Genomic DNA, 16,751 nt, shown 5'->3' on the forward strand with positions numbered 1-16,751 from the left:
TAAACTCTTCTAAGCTGGCCTAAACTATCCTAAAGTTACCTAAATATCATCTCGTCGTTTAGGATAGACATCCTAAGCTTTCTTACCTCCCATCGGTAGTCGTCTACCAATAATCAAGACATGGGATGCTGTAGCTCTTCAGTCCCAGCCATCGGATGCTAGGTACGCTCTCCCCTGAACTTCCAGGCATGATCCAGTTATTCCAGGCAGCGATTCCCACTTCGGCCGGTTTAATTGATATCACATGATCTCGTGGCGGGGTCGCACCTGGAATTTGGATCGATTGACGCGTTGGTGCCTGGAGCGCGTCTCCTCGGTTATTTGGGGGTGACAGAATGAGCGAGCAGGTCAACTCTGTAAGCACTGAGCTTTCAGGTCTTGTTTCTCGACTTCTATGGGTCATAATAATGTACTTGAACCAAGTGTTAGTGAGAGTATATATTGTTATACCGTTCGTTCTTTCAATTGAGCTTCAAAACCAACGAAAACGGTCTCTTTTACTCCTTTAATGGCCAGAGCCCACTAACAGGACCTTTCTGTCACCCTGCCCCAGCTGTCAAAGGGATCGCTCCAAGTGGGGGGTTTCAGCCTAGATGCCCGTGCTACCTTCCCATTCAGCTGGACGTCACCTCATATCAGCTTAAGCTTACGGGAGCCTTTAAAATGGGAAGGCGCCAACCTCATCTCTAGACTTTTCAATTTCTCCTTAACTCAACTCACCTCATTCTCTCCTCTCCCCATCATCATAATCTTCTTCAACTTGTTTCCATCTCGTAATTTGCACCTCGCACCATTGGACAAGGATCGCTCGCCCTGAGATTCGGCGATTGCTACATTCGGTTCAGCTCAAAGTTGTTGGGTATGACGCCCCTGAACCAAGCTCTTTTCTCCACGCGACGGATGATTAGGGCTGTTACGAGTTTTGCTAACTTTGTCTTAAGTTGAGACAATTCCTCTCTAAACTCTAACATTTCCCCTCTACTCTTACACCACTCTCCATCTCACATCCGCCAAAATGCCTCCTAGAAGAAGAGCTGCCGCGAACCCTCCAGCTGATCCACCTCTGGACGGCTGTGCGATCGCAGTTAGCGGCAAGTTTGACGACATTAACCACAGTCATTCCTCTCTCGAGGCTCTCATCCGCAAGCATGGTGGATCTTTCACCAGAAGCGTCACAAAGGCCACCACTCATGTTGTTTCTACTCAAGATGACTTTAACTCCCAAAGCAACAAAGTCACAGCGGCCAAGGATAAAGGCATTCCTGTCGTGGACCCCACGTGGCTCATTGACATCGACTCCAAGGGTAATAAGCTGAGCGCTGACGACTATACCTGGGACTCTGCTTCCAAGACCAATGGCACTGCTAAAGCTGCGACCAATGGCAAGTCAAAGAAGCGATCCCCTCCTGCCGCTGATGATGAGGACGAAGAGGAGGAAAGCCAACCCAAGTCCAAGCGCGCAAGGAGCACCAGCGTTGCGCCTAAATCGAAGGCTAAGCCCACGGCGGCCAAGAAGAGCACCAAAGACAAGGCCCCCGTTGAGGATGAGTCCGAGGAGGAGGAGGAGGCCCCCAAGGCCAAATCTAAGCCCAAGGCTGCTGCAAAGAAGGGTGCTAAGGGCAAAGCTGCTGTCAAGGATGAGCCTGAGGAGAGCTTGGAGGAAGAAAAGGTTGTTGCTGAAGGCCAGTTCATCAAGAAGAAGGATGTCGCAATTCCTCTCGATGAGCACTGCACCCTCCCCACCTATCAAGTCTATGTTGATCCAGACTCTGGTCTCATCTATGATGCTTCCTTGAACCAGACCAACTCCTCTGCAAACAACAACAAGTTCTACCGCATTCAGGTGTTGAAGAATCCCAAGTCCACTGACTTCAAGACATGGACTCGATGGGGCCGTGTTGGAGAGATGGGCCAGAAGGCCATCCTTGGAGACGGAACCGTTGATGACGCTATCAAGCAGTTCCAGAAGAAGTTCAAGGACAAGTCAGGCCTCTCCTGGGACAACCGTACCGACAACCCCAAGCCTGGCAAGTATGCGTTCGTCGAGCGTAGTTACAACCCCGATTCTGATGATGACGACGAGGACGATAAGAAGGCTGTCAAGAAGGAGGCAGATGATGAGGAAGATAATGCATCTCCCCCTGAGTGTACACTCGAGAAGCCCGTCAAGGAATTGATGGAGCTCATTTTCAACCAGCAGTACTTCCAACAGGCTATGACATCTCTCAACTACGATGCCAACAAGCTGCCACTGGGCAAGCTGAGTAAGACAACTATCACTCGCGGTTTCCAGCAGCTCAAAGATCTCGCTGCCCTGATTGACGACCCAACCCTTGCCGTATCAAAATGGAACATGTCCATGTCTGCTGCTACTGAGCACCTTTCCAACACCTACTACTCGTTCATTCCCCACGCCTTTGGTCGAAACCGGCCACCTATCATCCGCGACAACACCCTACTTAAGCGGGAAATAGAACTTCTCGAGAGCTTGTCAGACATGAAGGACGCTGCTGAGATCATGAAGATTGACCGCAAGACGAGAGATACCATCCATCCTCTCGATCGCCAGTTCCAGGGTCTCGGCCTTGAGGAGATGACTCCTCTTGACCACAAGAGCAGCGAGTTCAGTCATCTCAAGAACTACCTCAACGAGTCCCGCGGTTCTACTCATAACATGAGTTACACAGTCAAGGATATCTTCCGCATTGAGCGACAAGGCGAGTTCAAGCGATTTGACAACTCTGAATATTCCAAGATCTCTTCCGATCGTCGTCTTCTGTGGCACGGCTCGCGAGCAACAAACTACGGTGGTATCCTTAGTCAGGGTCTCCGTATTGCCCCTCCCGAAGCTCCTGTGTCAGGTTACATGTTCGGCAAGGGTATTTATCTCGCCGATATGTCCTCCAAGTCGGCCGGATACTGTTGCTCTTACAACACTGGTGGCGAGGCTTTACTTCTGCTTTGTGAGGCCGAGCTTGGTGATCCTATTCAGAAGCTCGTCGATTCTAGCTACAATGCTGGCACTGACGCAAAGAAGAAGGGCATGCACAGTACCTGGGGCCAAGGAAGAACCGGCCCCAGCAAGTGGATCGATGCCGGCGTGGTTCATGAAAGCCTCAAGGGTATCAAGATGGTAAGTTATCAGTCCCTCCAACAATTGCTCAACCTTGTATACAAGTTCTAACATTATTTCAGCCCGATCCCAGTGTCAAACCTGGTGATACCAACGTTTCCGATGCCCGTCTGTACTACAACGAGTACATCGTTTACGATGTCGCTCAAGTCAAGCTGCGTTACCTCCTCCGCGTCAAGATATAGGAGAATGCCGCGAACTGGTAACGACAATACTTGCCCATGAAATAATCAGCGATCATACATCTTCATGAATGTGAGATCACTGTTCATTTGGGACATCTTGGTTCTTTCTTTCGCCGCTATTTATAAATCTCTGTACTGGCGCACAAGCGGGATGATTTGATATGTAGGAACAGAAAAGCGGTTGCTAGATGTCAGTGTCATTACTGGCAGTGGACCATAGGATGACAACGGCGTTATACGGACAGGTAGTGTTTGACTTTGATGTTGTCTTTCGTTTCTCATGTGTCTTTCAGACTACTCTATGTACATGAAGATAATACACTATCTAGAACATCTGCGCATTATTTCGTCAAGGGTATCATATCCCTAAAGTATCCGTGATTGTTCTTTCCCAATATTCCAACTCTTGCTTGAACGTAGATGAGTGTTATTGTGGTTTGATTATGCATAGTATGTTCTTAGCTTGTTGTGGTCCTCATTCTTTGAAAGGTCAAGATCCGATGCTGAACGTGATCCTCGGATGCGAATAACCACTGAGGTAGTAAAGATGAGCTCTAACACCTGTAGAATTGAGCTTTTATCAGGCACTGCGAGATAGACACCGGCAACATGCCCGAAGGTTCTCATGACTCAAAGTTCGTGCTTTTTGATAAGTGATAGGTGGATCAGCCGATATTGATTTTCTAGCCTGTGGTGGACGTTTTTGTGTCGTCTCCAAGGTGTAAGGCGGCGGTTTCCAAGCTCGAGAATTCGGATTCGTCTGGATATCTCGATTTCATCGCCTCGTTGGAAGTACTCCTGCCTTCGGAGGGTTTGTCGGATCATCGGGTTGAGAATCGGGGCTTCGGGGTGTCATTGACCCACAGCGAGATCCGACACTAAATATGGTGTAGATGGCTCTGAAGAACTCTTGAAACTCCTCGAATGGGATTTAAGTCTTCAAGCCTGATCCAATTCTTTTCAAGCTCCAACTCCTCCATTGAGAGCATCCATGCTTAGCCAATCGTTGTTTGGCATCCAAAGATTCTGATCAAGGCCCATCCCGTACTCTAACCCGCTGTCCGTGCCTAACCCATCGGTACCTCCATCGTAGGCGTTGTTGATCTCTGAAATTCCAAAGTCTTGACGTGGTACTATCTCGGGAACGCTCACGGTTGGTTTTGTAGGGGCTGGGGCTTCGGTACTTGGGTGTGGCAAGTCTGGCGAGACTTGACTTTCGGGGACCCATGGATCGGCGACGAGCGAAGGAGGGAACGTCGAGTCGGTCATGGCGGTTATCGAAACATGGTTCATTGAGCTGAACTGGTTGGCGTCGCTCATGCTATGATCATTCGCGAAACCGTGTCGTAAGGGTTGCTGCGAATAGCCATTATCAAGAGGGAGTCGACCGTGCTGATCTGGCGTTGCAGAGGGTCCACGGATGGCGATTCCGTGAGTTATTAACCTTTCCAGATCTGCTTGAATTCCTTCAGCCGTCTTTCCCGCGCAGCAGGACTTGATAGTTGACAGGCAAATCTTTGCTCGTTCCATGACGGCTTCCAAGTTGAGGTCATATTTCAAAGCATTAGTATGATACGCGTATGTCAACACGCGGGCGCATTGGTATGCGCAGATAGCCATATCCAAATCAGTCACAGGTTTCGAGTTGAGTTTGTGCATAGATGAGAAGATATTGGCCATTGACATGGCATGCTCGACACATTGTCGTTGACAATGATCGACAAAAGCATCGTCGAGAGATGCAAGGATAACACGAGGAAGGGCTTCCCGTAAACCACCCAGGGCAAGACGGTAGAGGTCGATCTGACATTGATGCCACCAAACGTGAATCATGATGAATGTACATATTCGAGGAGAGTATGCTCGGAGTCGCAGTGAGCTCTCTGAAAATTGAAAAGAGGCTGGTAAATGGGTTGCAAAATCACTGAGGTCTTTCTGCAGTCCCCAGATACCAGCTTGAAGTTCATCGGGCTTGGTGTTCCGAGACAACATAACGCGTCGAGAGAATTCCATAATTCGTCGTCGCATGTGCTGTATGCGAATGTGGAGAGCTAGACTTCCAACGTCTTCGGCCTGGGGGTTTCGAGGTTTGTCGGGATCATGAATAAGTCTCTCGGTCGGTTGTGGAAGATCAAATTCAAAGTTGCGCTCATTGCATGGCAATCCTACATGGATCTTATCAGCACTCCATAGAGAGTAGTCACGATAGCCGCCCGAGACACCCGAGTCAATACAGTAGAGTGCCCACATGAGTCGACGGCGAGACTCTTGGGCGAGGAAACAAAGATTTGGAGCTTCGTGATTCAGACGCAAGGCTGCGGCGTATCGGGAAGCGATACTCAGCAGCATGAAAGCGCTTGGAGATTTCTTGGACAGGATACGATGCTTGATAATCAGGACAAGCGCCTGTACTTTGATGGTTGAAGGCCGAGTGTAATCGGCAAAAATGAGAGCCTCAGCATCGTCGATACATCTTTCGCCATATTCCTTCATGCCCGCTCCCATATCCGTGAGGTACGAAGTAATGCCAATCAGGGCCAGCAGAAGTGCCTTTTCAACTTTGCCTGTGTTGTATCGTCCTTCAAGGGAGGCTCGATGGAGAAAAGAGAACATGGGAATATGATGGACATGGTTGAAGAACTTGTTAAAAGTCCGGCCTATTAAAGCATCGAAGGATTCATCTGGAAAGGGGCTACAGCTGTTGTTAGCCAGTCGAGGTTTGACTACAAAATTGACTTACACTTCAGGTGCGAACCCTTGAGGCGTAGCGGTACTAGCCGGGTCGGTCAACCCAGGGTCGCTGTCGTTGTGACCATCTTCTCGATCACCTTCCTGACTCTGCGGGCTTCGGCCTTCGCCTCTCATTGTAATGCGCGCCCTTTTGCTTGGTCGGTAAACGCATTCAATGCCTTGGGAGCGACAGCGATCGCATGAAGGCATGTGTCCGGAACATCGGGCTTTTCGACTATGACAGCTGATGCAAGCTTGTCGAACTCGACGGCGCGGCAGAGCGCCAGACAAGGCACCGGCGTCGCCGTCATCGTAGGAGCATGGAAAGCCAAGTCGCTCGCAGTTGGAGCAGATGTCGCGCGCACCATTGCATCGGACTTTTCGAGCGCGGCAGGTGACGCAGGTCAGTGACGATTTTTTGGGTTTGCGGTCGGGAGAATTGGCGTGAGAGGCTGGCTGGGATGGGTTCACGGATTGCTGAGGGATGCCCGAGGCAGAGGAAGTGTTTGGGACGGGGAGAGGAGAGTCGAGGGAGGAAATGAGGTTATTCGGGTGGTCGCCAGCGGCGGAGGCGAGATCCATGGCGACGAGGTGGGAGGTTTTAGGCGCATGGAGGGACTCAAAGACTGGGGATCATGAATATGAGCTTTAGCAGCGAGTTCCGAAGTTTCGAGGGTAATCCACCGAGACCAACGTCAAGTCCGACGAGGGTCTTGAGGTGGGGAAAACGATTCTGACTGTAAGTAGCTTGTTTTTTTATTCAGGTAGAAGAAGAAATTGGTTGACGAGGTGGTGATGATGATGATGCTAGGTTGGGTTTGGTTTGGGTGGGAGTCAGAAGGCGGGCAATACTTAGAGACAAACAAACAACATACGTAGGTACCTAGGTAGCGCACATAGTGGGTAACATAAGGAAGGTGTGGCCCTGGCCTGGGGTTTCTGGGTCTAGGTCCGGGTTCTGCGTTGGTGGGAAAGCGGGACCGGAATGGCCTACACTTGGGTTTATGCATCCTAAAAATTTGGTGTTGATACAGTGGAAGCTGTCAGTATCTGGTCAGATCTTCACCCAGATCAGACATATTAAAGTCTAAATCAAGCACACAATTAATCTTTAAACTGACGTACAAATTGACATGTTCCCTTCCAAATCAATGAACCTCTCTGGCCTCTGGCGACAAGACTCATGGAACGACATTGTGTGGACCGCCATTTGGCCCACAGCCTAAGCCTGCTTGGCAGAAAAAGCTGTACCCGAGTCTCGCTCATTCGCGAGCCACGGATGTCACGAAAAGGTCACCGCTAACAATATTCATAGTGAAAGCTTTATCTGTCTGTCTCTCCCGGTCCGTCAAACGTCCTTGTTGGGCTATTTATCTATCGGCGTCTAAAATATAGAGCTCCCCCCCAAGCTACGATCGAAGCATTCATTACACGAGTCAGTTAAGCTAACGAAACGAAACGGGGACCAAAAATCAATCAGGCACCTGATGCTACACAGCATTACAGCGAGATGTCCGAACCAGCCAATCCATTTCTCCATCTGATTCTCGCAGAATTTTCCCGGACCTTTTTGTCCAGGCTCTGGCTGGAATCTGCCGAGAAAGACGTTTCGAAAAAAAGCATCATCGGTAACTCTATTGACGATGTGACAAGTGAGCAAAACCTGGGGATACCAATGAGAGACAGAATGGACCGAGAAGCGACGCCTTCAGAAAGGGTCAGGCCCGTTCGATCCCGGCGCCTTGGGCTTGATAGTCTCCGCTACGAACCAGGTTAATCGACCGGGATTAAGCAAACTTTTTGAACGTTTTTGACCGATGCAACCGGTCACGATCAGAAGAACAATTAAGCACAATTAAGAACGAAGGGATGGACAATACGAAAAGACAAACATTATCGTCATGTTCAGCGAATTCTACGCATGAATCTCGATCCTTCAATCCTTGGAAACTGCAAGACTCTCCTTCAGGACAACCCAATCGGTCAGGGATACCGACGGTCCGAAGTGAGCTGATCAAGGTCGCGACCAACCGATGCAAAGATGGACAAATCCTTTGTTAGCGCCTGTATCTAGCGGATATGCAGGGTGACGCTTGTCCTATTACCGCCATTCAATCAACACCTGCGTCATTTATCCGACGGCCGCTCCGACTCCCGGAATATCATCGTTCTCCCCCCGGCTACAGCTCGTATTTCCTGCGTCCGTTGAGATGCTTGGGTGGTGTCTACTCCGTAGATTTATCTGCTGTTGGACGTGGCCCAGAGTCTGTGGCGTATGTACTCTGAAGAAATCTGGTGAAACCGTCTTTGAGTCACTATTTTACATCTCAGCAATCTGGTTGTCATGATCATGTCGGTATTGATCATGGCTTAAATCTCTTCGAATGTCATGATCATCAGCCAATCTCGACTGTCTGACCATATACGAAGCGACACAAACAACTCTTCATAGCTTGCTGATGGCTGATGTACAAGATCCAATTAAGGCATTAAACGACTAGCGTGCAAGGGAGATCTAACCTGCATCGAAACCAGGCTTTGGTCTAGCCACGCTATTGATGGGCCTCGTCGATGCCAACACCCCTAAGAGAACTTCACCAGCGAATGAGGTATAATAAACAGACACTTTGGCCAGCGATTCAAAATTGAATTGCTATCTCTCGGTCTCTTTCAATATTCTGGGTCACGTCACGCGAGTTGATATCAGCGAGCACTCGCAAGAGGTTGAGAGAGCTCCCCTACTCCCCAACTGTTCCCCGCAGCCCAATTTAGCTGCCAGACTAGCAATAGTTGCTGGACTAATCTGCTCAAGTGAGCCGTACTTGTTAAAATCCATTCTGGAAGTTTAACAGATATACAGACATGTCGATGAACAAAGCGTCAAGTTTGAATCTTTAAGATGAGTATCTATGGATTCGTTCCTAATACCTCGTACTTCTATACTCAAGAGGAGTAGATCATGGGATTCTGAAGCGCTTGAATAGCCCTATGCCATGGAAAAGAAGAAAATCAATTATTTGAAGTTATTTATCTGTTGAGGATTAATCTCAATAATTTAAACGGAAGATTAATGACTAAACAAACACATTTTCGTGTAAGCAAAAGATATTTATAGACATCTATAGATACGAGAGTATCAAGCATCAATCCAAGCCCCAGATCAGGGCTCTGCCTCCAAGATCCTGCAGTGTATCTATTAATCCAATAATCATATTTCCCGGCCGAGACCCGTAAGTGATCCCCGTCCGGCCCGGTCCGTGGGAGCGGAGGAGGACCCTGCGTCTCGGCAGTGGGGAGTGAGGATGCTACCTAGAGGTCTTGGCTTTCAGCTGGACTCAAATTCACTCTTCTCGTGGATGTGCGGCTCTTCTTCACGATTGTTACTCCTGCCACGGAGCGAGCACGTCCAGAGACTGTTGAACAACCTCATTGAGGATGTCGTGAATCCATAGGCCAGGGCGGCCAATTTTAGAGCCTCCCACTCAATGGACCTTTACAACAGCTTCTCAGTAATCAGAGGAACAGTAAATATCACTATGTTGGGATCAATGACTACGATTGGGATCCGATGGAGTACTGCCCAGACTCCAACATTGGGCCAGAGATGACGTGTCATACATGAGTAACTTTCTTGTAATTATTACTTATCATATTAGTCCCCCCAGAGGATGCCTCCATCTTCAGTACATATACTGCTCGTCAAAATCCGTGAAAAGCCCATTCAAGTCCTGATTTCCGGCCATACTCGATGCCCATGCATTTAAATCCAGCCCTCCGCCATAAGGCAGACCAAACATCAAATTTTGATCTGTAACGGGGTCTCTGATGCCCCAATTCGTCTGCTGTTCAGGAGATTGCTGCTCACTTTCTACTTCAGTTGGAGCTGCAGGAGCTGCATCATGACTGTCGTCGACAAAATCGGATTGTCGAAGAAGACTGTGTATCGCCAGTCGCTGGCGGATATATGCATCCTTGGCGAGCTTCGAAGATTGGGCCGGATTTGGATCAGTCGTTGTTGTAATGGCGCGGTGGTCCGAAGACTCAAGCCACGCTTTGTGTTGCTGTATAACTCGTTCAAGTTCTTGTCGCTATTATCATGTCAGCGGCTTGAATCTCAGGGGGTGGGATAGGCTTACCATGGACTTCAGTTGTTCTGAGAATGCAAAGTATCGTGTGATGACATCTAGACACAGCTGTGCCTTATTGATGGCCATCTGCATGGGCAGTCCTGTATTGTCCTTGCCTGTGTATGTTCCGAAAAGCACCAACCTCGCCGCATGGTACGCACAGATAGCTGCTTCAAACTCAAGTATTTCATTCTCTTGCTTATGCTGCACAAAGTCCGACAAGACTTTGACGATTTGTTCTGCATGAGATAGACACTTGTCTTTCATCAAACCCTTCTCGGCTGCGGAAATACCCTCAATCATGGGTTCTGGTGTAGTCTCAGGATATCCAGTGAGGAAGATTCGGTAAAGGTCGCAGTGGGTTAAGTGCCAGTTCATGTGCTAGTCAGATAAATTAGCCAATTCATATCATCATGCAAATGATGCTTACCATTACAAAGTATTGTGGCGATAAACGAATGTCTTGTGTATATGAGGGTGGGTATTGATCACAAGGCGCAAGTCTAGTCCTTAAGCGAAGAAGATCATTCTGGAACTTTTCCATCGACGAAAGGAGTTCGGGGAGATTGACCTCTTTCACGTTTATTCGTCGATTGAGCCTTACAATCGCTCTTCGAATGAAAGCCACCCGCACAAACGCTGCCCGAGTTCTCAGGACTTCTGGCTCGAGCCCCTTAGCAGGCTGTAAGTATCCAGTAGGGACGTGTCGTTCTTGCTGAAAGTCGGCGTCTTCGCAGGGGAGTTGTAAGTATATTGTGTCGGCATCAAAAAGTTCGAACTCTTTAAGACCAACGCAAAAGCTATCCTCAAGCAAGGACAGAGACCAAAATGTTCGCCTGCGAACTTCTTGAGCGACAGGACTTAATTTGGAGTGTTCGTAGTTGAGGCGTATCGCTGCAGCCCATCTAGCTGCAAGCCCAGCCATTATGAATGCCCTGGGGAACTGTCCCACAGCGGCTCTATATCGTATTAGGAGGAGGGACGCCTGTATCTTGAAAATGGAAGGTTGTTCGAGCCGGTCGAGTATAAGCTGCTCAGCTTCTCCAGCCCATGCATCACGCTCTCCTTGACATTGGTCAAAGTAGATGGCCGTGATAGAGCAAATGGCCAACTGAAGCGCTCGATCGATGGTCTTGTCGTGACATCTTTGGATGACTGTGGCTCGGTGGAGGAAGCAGAAGGCAGAAAGGGGATAGAGCCGCTCGAAGTACTGATTGACGAGCGATATTATCGCATCGTCAGGAATGAAAGGGGGGCCTTCTTCTATCGAGTCAAAGGGGATTGATTGGGAGCTTGAAGCGATACTTGGTCGTTGTTTTCTGGGCGAAACAGCAGCCTGAGATGTTGTCACGGACACCGAGTCGTCCCGAGACGACGAAGCTTCCGTTGTTGATGACCCAGCTTTTGAGACATATGTGCACGGTCTATTTCGCCTTGTACAATTGGTACATTTCGGAACATCGCCAGAACATCGGACCTTCATCGCCCGACATTCCTGACAGGCTTTCGCGCCACGACATTTTGGCGGCATACGAGGCGCAGACTGGCCATTGGAGCCATCCTGTTCAAAGGAACACTGAAAGTTGAGTCGTTCACAGGTACGGCATTTAGGAACTGTGCCGTCACATCGGACCTCCAGGAGTTAGTACCGATCGAGTACCGGGGACTAAGTTTGTACATACCTTTCGGACTCGACATTGGACGCAAGCCGCTTTCATTTCAGGTTTTCGCAGTGCTGTTGAAGCGTATTTGGAGAACTTGGCGAGCCGACATTCCAATTCACTGAGGGTTAATGTTCAACGGCGGATATCTCTTTTCCGAAATACTAGTGCTATCGACTGTAGTGACTTAGGGCAGAAGTGTCATATCCCGCTCCGCGAAATGATAGTGCAAGGAACAAACTCTGTTCCCTCGCTAGCACACTACAATGCACCTCGGAAAGGGTCAAGTTCCGACCATCTTCCTTGGTGGCAGCTGTAGAAATTGGAAGCACGCCATTCTGTGCAAAGAAGGTAACTTGATCTCGTCAACCACGGGTGTCCAATAAAGTTATCGGGTACTCCCCGTCACATCACTTTGGCCCGCGATGGCGTGCGGGGTCTCCGCAAAATACGACGCCCTGTATCCAATCATAGGATTCAATGACCGATACGCGCATTAACCATGTGTTCATGGTTGAGGTGATGTTTGCGAATCTCCGGGTTATTTCCTGCAACTCCCCGATGTTCCTTGTCAGGCTCACGTCAAGTTGCGTGTTGTAATAGAAGACCAGGACCTCAACTGAGGTGTCTTGGTCAGCGCGCCAGTTTTCGGCTGGTGCACCATGAAACAAAGACTACTGTTTCCTACCTTCGAGCCATCGAATATTCTCAAGGCACAATGACAAGCATCGTTCAATCGCCTACTTGGGCCATGTTCTTCATCCTTTGCGAAGGCCATGGCCGCTTCAGCAGAATTCATGGGCCCTCGGGTATTCTCGGAGAACCCAGAAAGCGTATCTAGCCACGAGGTCGCTGGCGTTTGCAGATTCTGCCACACACAACGGGCTCGTAATGTCTACATTGAGGCCCCGGACACATGGCCAACGGGGCTCTTTGAGCATATGCCCACCAGATGGTCGATGGAAATATCTCGGTCACCAGATCCACTAGTGCATGGGAGTATGGCATTTTATAACTGTTGACGCCTGATTGATCAACGACAGCTTGTCCGGTAATCACGAGCAGAAACCTATTGTGGCTCTTGCTTGACCCCTCGACTGTCCAGATCGGAACTCAGTTGGAGTGAATCTGGAACATCTGCACCAGAATCGAGCAGCGCGAAAAGCTGCGCAAATGGCTCAGGAAGGCTCTCCAGGTGCTGGGGTCGCGGGAAGCAATTGTCGCGGCCTACCTGACGCCTGTTTGGCTGTCCCCTGTTACCTCTGCCATTACCCCGGCCGCGAGCTTGAACGCGACTACGATGGCGGCGAAGCAAACGTGGACCATGATATTGGCCTGGGACTTGAGCCGGGTGATTACCTTTGCCCTGAGTGAGCTGAGGCATATGCGCTTGACCTTGAGTTGCTTGATCCACCTGACCCTGTGGGGGTAGAGGTACTTATACAGGCACAGGATTCGCATAAGGATAATATCCCGGTGGCCCCGCGTTTTGGTACACCACCGAGGCGTATGGAGGGTAGATGTACGGTTGCGGCGGCATAGAATAAGGGGCTTATCCATACGCTGGATATGCCACAACTGGAGGAGGGAGAGGAGGAGGGAAAGGGACGGGTGCTTGCCCTGGGACACCTCCATTTTGAGGATGACCCATGTTTCCTCTGAGATACTGACCGCGTCCTCGTCGGAATCGGCCTCTGCGGTTGTTGCCACGAGCTTGGTTGTTCATCGTTGCGGCTTCTGCTGCTATTGTTTTTGGATGGGGGCAGAAATACTGATGATGATGAAGTTTGAAGTTGAAGAAGAAGGAAAACGAGAGAGAAAGGTGGGAAGGAAGAGAAAACAAAAGGGAAGCAACAGCACGCACCTACCTGCCGGTCCTGCCACTGCTAATAACCTGAGGCAGTTCATGACTGCTGAACTTAGAAGCAGGCTATTAAGCAGATAACTAATTAGTAGTAAACTTAAAGATTTAATGATTATAAAACTTATCATTTTTAATAGTCTTTTTCTTAAGAATAGACTTATTTATAACTTTTATTAAATACCTAACTATTCCTAACTATACTGCCTATAGTTTGCGTGAGGTTATAGTTAGTTTCCTGCCCTTATGTCTCTACCTACCATAGTAGGCCTTTGTAATATCCCATGAAAAGGTCCGAGGGTCGATACCTCCTACCTGCTCAGTGTTACAGCGATGCTGAGCAAGGAGGAAGGGATCTTGAATGTCGGAAGATATGTAAAATCTCTTGCTGTGCTGTAGACTCCACGGGAGTCCAGGGACGAAAGTGTCTGGATTTTCCTGCATGTAGTGAAACAGCACCGGATACCAAAACTGTCCAACCAGAGGTGGCAGATTGGCCCTGCTAAATACCACGATGTTGATCATTTCAAGGATGTCATTCTTTGGGAACTCATGGCAGTTCCAGGTGTTGTGACAAGAAGTGTTGCAGATGGCACAACCACGAATGAAGCCATATTCACTGACTCGATGGCACGTAGCTACTGTGTGGCCTCTACATTGGCAATTACCACAGATCTTGAGGTTAGTAGCTGCTGCTAGGCGAGTATTAGTGTCTCTCAGCTTGAAGTAGATATTGGGATCAGCTCGCTGTAGGGCGAGGCTGTCCCGGGCTGAGACTGTCCGCTGTCTCTTTGCCGTGCGGGAAGGCATTTGGAAGCTCCGTGTCTGGTGGGGCTGTGGACGTTCCTGAATTCCAAGAGAGAGTGATTGGCTCGCCTTGCTGGAACATGCCCTCAATTGCCTGGATGGCAGCCTCGCGGTTGATGAAGATTGCGCTACCTTTGGCTTTAAGTAGCCCATAGTCAACCACCTGGTTGGTCGCGTTCTCCTCGTACATGCTGTCATGGCGGTCACTGAACATAGTTTGGTGGTCCGGAGTATGGTTCATGTTCGTCTGTTCGCCATGCTCCGTGTTGTTCTTGCGCTTAGTGCCTCTCGGGGCCTGTTCAGGGTGAACTTCTTGACTGTGACTCTCCGGCTGGCTTTGAATGACTGGCTGGTCCTGATCCTGAGGGTACTTGTCGCTCAACGAGAGACGAATAGCATTGTCGACTGCCGCGCTAAGTGGTTCAGCATAAAGAGGCTGGGGGTACAAAGTTACTGCAGTGAGTGGAAGTTGCTGAGGAGCAAGCTGATGGTAGTTATCAGACTGATGGTAGTTGTTGGCAACTCTGTCGTTTCCTTGAGGATACAAAGCGGGTTGCTCGTCTTTCCATTGCTGCTGACCGTAGCTTTGACCTGGTGTGGCATTTCTAAACCCCTGGGACTGGCCACGACTATGACCTCGTCCGGTTTGAGGACGAACAAAGTCTCGACCGCCCTCGTATGGGTGTCTGCGTAGGTTATAGCGATGGTTGTTGAAGGGCATCCTTTTTCTGTCGGTGTGAAACGTTGATGTTGTCTGTATTCGCTGACGTTGACTGTGATAGCAGTGAAAAGTGAGGAGAAGAGGAGACAGAAACACATAAGAGAATGCATTGGAGATATTGGATGCATGGCATAAACACTCGCGGGAACGTCCTTTGCCAGTGCCAATACAGTGTTCTGCCACTCCCAGCTATCGACTCGCGCTCCAGCCAGTCAATGTACACTTACGCCCTGTTCTACGCAGTTGACTTCCTCTTCATGTTCCTGACTCCCATTCCAGTGGCATCTACTAGTTCAACTGTCTCCAAAAGAATTTACCCCATAGGGTCTGTTAACTCAACGAGAAGGAGACAGCTTCGTGGCCCGCAAACGGCGCCGCGATGAACAGCCAGAGTCGTCAAACGGCAGTGAGAGTGCGCTATCAAGGCATCTCGACAGACTGGCCGACATGGCACGACATTTTCTTGTCGTAGATGACGAAGGCTTAAGTATGAATACTGTCAGCCATATTGCCGCTATCATTGGCAAGGAGGAGAGTTATATCAACCTGCAAAAGTTCCTTAAAAAGGGGACACGAGAAAGGTGGTTCTGTTTACGGAGTGTCATTGCTATAGGTCCCTAAGTAAGCATCGAGATTTCTCCCGGTAGCACTGGGTGTAATAAGCATTCTGGAATATATAGATTAGTTATAGTAACTAAGATTAATAGTTAAGTATCTTTACTTTTATTAAAATAATATTATTTTTTAATATTATTTTTATAAATAAAAAAAGGCTATTATAATAATATAAATTTATTATTAATAAAGCTTTTTATTAATTTTAATTTAAATATAAAAATAATATATTATATTTATTTATTTATATAAATTTTATATATTTATAAAATAAAAATTATTAAATTTAAAAATTATAATTATAAATCTAACTTTAAATAAAGTTAAAGTTATATAATATTTATTATATTATATAATAAAACTATTAATTAAAAAAAAACTATAATAATATAATAAATAAAATTAATATAAAATTAAAAAACTATTTATAAATTAAATATATTTAAATATTATTTTTTAACTTTATAATATTATTATATATTATTAACCCTAGTTTAATTACTATTTTATTATTAATTTTACTTTATTTATTTAAATATAAAGGCAGTTAATTATATACCTAGATATATATATTTAATTAATAGAGCTAGTTATTATTAATTTTAGGTTAATTTAGCTTTTACTAACTAACTTATATAAAGTAATAGAATTAACCTTATTCTTTTATAAAACCCTGCTATTACCTTGCCTTTACCCTAGAACTCTATTTATAGATATACTGTTTTTAATTTTATATAATTAAGAGAATATAATATAAATAATTAGCCTTAATAATTATATTTTTAAGCTACTTTTTATATAAGGCTAAGTTTAGACCTATTAATATAATAAAGAAAGCTACTTTTTTTATATTAAGAAATAAGCTTTTTTTTATAGCCCTTTCTAGCTTATTTAATTTAGCTAGCTCTTTA

At 47.4% G+C, this 16,751-nt stretch overlaps 4 protein-coding genes across 4 annotated transcripts; 1 reads left to right on the forward strand and 3 right to left on the reverse strand.

The window, feature by feature from the left end:
• Positions 1 to 1,015: 1,015 nt before the first annotated feature.
• On the forward strand, positions 1,016 to 3,318 carry J7337_006548 (uncharacterized protein; the record flags this gene model as incomplete). The annotated part of the gene is made up of 2 exons (XM_044824210.1): positions 1,016 to 3,133; positions 3,196 to 3,318. 2 exons carry the CDS (start codon positions 1,016 to 1,018, stop codon positions 3,316 to 3,318), a joined length of 2,241 nt encoding a protein of 746 aa, XP_044679867.1.
• A 960-nt stretch (positions 3,319 to 4,278) lies between these two features.
• Positions 4,279 to 6,630, reverse strand: J7337_006549 (uncharacterized protein; the record flags this gene model as incomplete). Its single annotated transcript, XM_044824211.1, has 2 exons — positions 4,279 to 6,010; positions 6,059 to 6,630. The coding sequence occupies 2 exons, from the start codon at positions 6,628 to 6,630 to the stop codon at positions 4,279 to 4,281; spliced, it is 2,304 nt and encodes a 767-aa protein (XP_044679868.1).
• A 3,098-nt stretch (positions 6,631 to 9,728) lies between these two features.
• J7337_006550 (uncharacterized protein) lies at positions 9,729 to 11,658 on the reverse strand (the record flags this gene model as incomplete). The annotated part of the gene is made up of 4 exons (XM_044824212.1): positions 9,729 to 10,136; positions 10,185 to 10,556; positions 10,606 to 11,576; positions 11,625 to 11,658. 4 exons carry the CDS (start codon positions 11,656 to 11,658, stop codon positions 9,729 to 9,731), a joined length of 1,785 nt encoding a protein of 594 aa, XP_044679869.1.
• Positions 11,659 to 14,436: 2,778 nt separating this feature from the next.
• J7337_006551 (uncharacterized protein) lies at positions 14,437 to 15,225 on the reverse strand (the record flags this gene model as incomplete). Its single annotated transcript, XM_044824213.1, has 1 exon — positions 14,437 to 15,225. The coding sequence occupies one exon, from the start codon at positions 15,223 to 15,225 to the stop codon at positions 14,437 to 14,439; it is 789 nt and encodes a 262-aa protein (XP_044679870.1).
• Between the last annotated feature and the right edge of the window lie 1,526 nt (positions 15,226 to 16,751).

Source organism: Fusarium musae, chromosome 5 (genome assembly GCF_019915245.1).
Source record: "Fusarium musae strain F31 chromosome 5, whole genome shotgun sequence".
Taxonomy (NCBI): Eukaryota; Fungi; Ascomycota; class Sordariomycetes; order Hypocreales; family Nectriaceae; genus Fusarium; species Fusarium musae.